At 30.5% G+C, this 5,000-nt stretch overlaps 1 protein-coding gene across 11 annotated transcripts in view; it reads left to right on the forward strand.

Annotated features, from left to right (window-relative positions):
• Positions 1–5,000, forward strand: part of slo (calcium-activated potassium channel slo) — an 83,737-nt gene that overhangs the window by 50,394 nt on the left and 28,343 nt on the right. For all 11 annotated transcript variants that reach the window (XM_085664782.1, XM_085664785.1, XM_035861623.2 and 8 more), the window contains exons 12-13: positions 4,231–4,386; positions 4,667–4,743. In XM_085664782.1, coding sequence (XP_085520908.1) covers positions 4,231–4,386; positions 4,667–4,743 — 233 coding nt within the window. The remainder of the gene's footprint in view (positions 1–4,230; positions 4,387–4,666; positions 4,744–5,000) is intronic.

Here is a 5,000-nt window from a genome sequence, read left to right on the forward strand (position 1 = left end):
TTTCCGAAAGTGTACAGTACATACTATATTATTGTTATAGCGTGTGTCTTTTATATTTCTATGTAGCATTACTCTCTAATATTCTTTTAACGAACGCGAGCATTCCTCAAGTTGTTCTTATTCTTCTTCTTCTTCTTCTTCTTCTTCTTCTTTTGATACGAGCATGCAAGCTGCTGTTTATACTATGTATGTAGAGAATATGATAAAAGAAATTTTTTCGTTGTGACGTGCATCGTATGGATTATGAAATTTATTATTCGCGCCTATATACTTAATATAGAATCACGAGAGCTCGACACGTGAATTTCATTTAATAATTCTTCGAAACGCGATAAAGGAAACGAGGGAAAGATTAAAAAGGAAGGAAAAAAAAAAAGAAAAGAAAAAAAAAAAGAACGAACAAAAAACAGAAAAGATAAAGTAAAAAGAAACGTACAAATAGAGAAATATATAAATGAAAAAGAATTAAAGTGCTAAAATTATTCGCAAAAAATCTCACTATTCCTTTATCACGTATATCGAACGGACGTACGTAGAAATTTAGATCGTCAGATTAGTTGGTGAATGCGATGTGTTACGCTTAGATCATCGAAAATAATTCGCATCGAGACTCGGAGTACTGCGAGAAAGGAGAATTCGCACGAAACGAGCATGCTAATCGAAGAATAGAACATTTCAATGAAATTAATATATATATATATATCTCGATTATTGTTAAATTGAATAAATAAATAAATAAATGAATAAAACAAAACAAAAAAAATAAAAATAATAAATTCTAAAGACATTCATGTTATACGTATACGTCTACTATGTTCTTACGTTCTTCGCATATCAGAACGAAACAGATTTTTATATACATAAATACATGAATATAAATATTTATATAGGAAATGGAAAATAAAATTCAACTTTAACAACATTTGTTTCGACAACCAGCCAGACGACTATTATGGATCGACATTCGTATCCATTATTATTCTTCCTCAAAGTAGCATAAGAAAATTCGTTTCCCATAGACGCGTAGTTTTATTTTATACGTACGTATAAAAAAAAAAAAATATATATATATACCATATGTTTTCTCCGTAAATATATACTTTTAGCTCCTCCTCAACCCATCCGAAAGGAATGGCAACAACCAACAATCTGATTATCGTCCACCATTGATCCTAAAAATTTGTCCTGTATTATCATATTCGAACTTGAAATCTTTTGAATCCGATTTTATGATTCATTATTATGATAACTATTATTCTCTTTATCTCTCCATCTATCTATCTATCTATCTGTCTATCTATCTATCTCTCTTTCTCCTTATATATATGTATATATATATATATATATATATATATATATATGTATATATATATGTATAAATTAATTATATACTATAGCAACACACAACTTGGAAAATTTTTTTGAAAATCGTTGAAATTGTCGTAGTATAAAATACGCACAAATATATATATATATAAATCGAGTAGTCTATCAGTTCACTTTAATGTATAATAGTAAATGTAAAATAGTTTTATTTCTCTTTGCTCTTGCTCGTTAATCTAGTATTATGTATTTATTTACATTTCTTTTTTTTCCTTTTGTTTTTTTTTTTTTTCTTATACATCACGACGAGTTCGCCTAGTATATATAGTAGCAGTTTCTCTCGAGTTTCTCGAGCGCGATATTAGGAAATAGTAGTAGAGTAGATTAGAAGTGCGCCACCACGACCACCGCCACCATCACCACCACCGCTATCACCACTACTAGTAGCATTAATAGTAGTTGTAATAGTAGTAACTATAGTAGCACAAATATCAGCACATCCTTCGTTATACATTCGCATGACGATTCCATTGTCGTAGTTGTTCAACGTTCCTAATTGTTCCTGTAGTCTGCATTCCCCTTTCCTCACCACTCACCCCTTCTTCAATTCGCTCGCATGGCGCTTTGGCAAGAATGTCATTTATGTGGCTTACCATCCCCGTTTTTTTGCATGACGAATGCTTTTCTTCACTCTCTCTTTCTCTCTCTCTCTCTCTCTTTCTTTCTCTTTCTCTCTCTTTCTCTTTCTTTTTTCCTCTCTCTCTCTTTCTCTCTCTCTCTCTCTCTATCTCTTTCTTTCTCTTGTTATATTTACCCGAGGACGCATTACAGAGTATTAATTCGCCTATAAGTACAAAATTGCCTAATTTTCTTGTTATATCATGTAACGTATGTTGTAAGAAGAATAAAAAAAAAAATATATATATATATATGTATATATCTTCATACAATTTTACAAATTATAATTCAATTCTCTGTAATGAGCTCTCCTTCTTTTCTTTTTCTTTTTCTGTTTGTTGTTTCTTTCTGTCTTCTTTTCTTTTTCTCTTTTATTTACATACGTATATGCGTGTATGTATGTATATATAAATATATATATATATATATATATACACGCATACATTTATTCATTCATATAAATACACATACACATGTAGCTACGTAATATATGTACACGTTGTTGATCTTTCGCACTCTTTATCCGCACGACTTACATTAATTCTTTAACGAGCAGTTATGTTTCCTTTACGATGACGTATTATAAGGTATGACGTTACTCTTTCATTCTTTTTTACGATCTCTGAGTTGTTACCTACTCTCGTTTCAGAATAATGGCGAATCGTAGCGTTTTATGTGAAAAACTGGTATGTATATATGTATATACATAGATACGTACATGCATATGTACATATCTAGATACTTTCATACATACGTACGCGACAGAGAAAAAGGGTTGACTCGACTTTAATCGCAAAGGGATCGAGAGTCTAGGCCAGTGGTGCGCAAATTATTTATAATTGATCATCATCTTTTTTATGGACAGAAATTCTACGCGAGCTTTACATCTTTTTTTTTTCTTTTCTCTTCCTTTCTTTTTTGGCGAATATAAAATATAAAGCAATAAAGACATTCCTTTTTCTCTTCTTTTTAATTTTGAAATAAAACGAAGGTATGTATTGCTTTTAAATGTGATTATTTGTATGCATAAGATTCATGAAAATCCCGAGAACCCTCTTTAATATTTTTTCTTTTTTTTTTTTTTATTTTTGTATTAGTGAATATATGTTTGTATGAAAGAGGATGGTAATAATATAATATTTATTTTCTTTTGAAAATGAAAAATGTAATTATTTCTATGGAAAAAAATTCATGAAGATTTCGCGAATCTGTATATCTGCGTGATTTTATCTTTATTTGGAAATCTTATTATTATTATACGTATCTAGAATTCATAAAAATTTCAAAACCTTAATATCAAGACTCATAATTTGCGTACCGTTGATCTAGATGTTTCTTTGAGAAAATTTCTGATCCAATAGGCGTCTATACGATGGCTCCCTATCGATAGTGTCGAGTGATTCTACTCAAAGCATAATTAAAAAAAGACTTTCGAATATGATCGTCGTACGGACATTGAAACTCGTTGGAAAAGAAACGTCTCTTCTCTTATCTCTTTTTTGTGTTTTATGTTTCTTCTTTTTTTTCTTTTTTTTTTCTAATATTTTTATTTTATTACAAAAACACGATCTCAACTTGGAGATTCTAAAAAAGAAAGAAATCGATGATATCAACGAAAGTTTCACTGTCCTCTCATTATTACAGCGAAGAGACAGTAACGATCGATGCTGTACGAGTCATCCTTTTAATTGCTTTCTCTTTTTTCTTTTTCAGACTTAAGTAGGTATATACATGTATATACATTCATTACATACATACATACAAACATACAAACATACATACATATATATACATATACATGCATGCATATATATGAATCATGAAACTGGGACTCGCTGGCATCGATCGTGTCTCTTACGCTTTTCCGTGTCGTTTATACGAATCATTTATTTAGAGTTGACGAGTGCATTTTCATTGTGTTTTGTATAAGTGGCATGTAATCTACGAGGTGCCTCTTAAAAAGAACAATTTCGTTGTGAGAGTAAAAACATTAGTTAAAAATTGAAATATTTTATTCGTTTCCATTCAAATGGATCACCTTGTAGATTCTTTCGCTTATATATATATATATATATATTATATGTACCAACTCGCTTAAAAATATATTGTTCGCAAAGTAATCATCCAGTCGATGTTTCGCGATAGATATAATATAGCTGTTTGTTTGAAAAGTGTGCTTTATGAATGGGCAAAAAAATTGGACAAATATTACGCGTAAACGTATCATAGGTTGTGCTTCACGAAACTGAAACTACTCCTGCTGGCGATTGAGATCAAGGGCGAAGGAGGCGTTGACAGTAAGATCTCGATCAATCCACGTGGTGCCAAGATCGCTGCAAATACTCAGGGATTCTTTATTGCTCAATCCGCGGACGAAGTCAAGCGGTAAGTTACTTCGAAAGTTTCTTTTCTTTTCCTCTTTTTTCTTTCTATTTTTCTTTTTTTCTTTTTTTTTTTTTTTTGTTCTTTTTCTCTAAATATAAAAAAAAAATTATAATACAGTTCTATCGAAACTAATTGAAATGACAATTTTTGATCCAACGAAAAGAAAACAAAGAAAAAAAAAAAAAAAAGAAAAAAAAACAAGATTAATCTACAACAAAAAATTATTTTAAAATAAAATCTGACAAATTTAATATCTTCTCTCTTTCCATTCAATTTTCAGGGCGTGGTTCTATTGCAAAGCATGCCACGATGATATTAAAGACGAGACACTGATCAAGAAATGCAAGTGCAAAAACTGTAAGTCTTTCCAGTCATTGATCTATTATAATTCAAGTACCAATCATACTAAAAGCAAAAACATTTTTTCTTAAAAATAACAAAAAAAAAAAAAGAAATGAATTCTTATCAAATCTTCTGCCAACTAACTCAGTTCGGATCGTCTTTGCCAGAGATACCGAGTGCATAACGCAATAATACGATAACGATAGACGGGCGTCTGTGCACAAGGTAATATACTATTTGGAAGGTGCATAAAAAGAACGTCGAAAGGCAAA

Source organism: Vespa mandarinia, chromosome 2, assembly GCF_050613455.1.
Source record: "Vespa mandarinia isolate Hongniang chromosome 2, ASM5061345v1, whole genome shotgun sequence".
Taxonomy (NCBI): domain Eukaryota; kingdom Metazoa; phylum Arthropoda; class Insecta; order Hymenoptera; family Vespidae; genus Vespa; species Vespa mandarinia.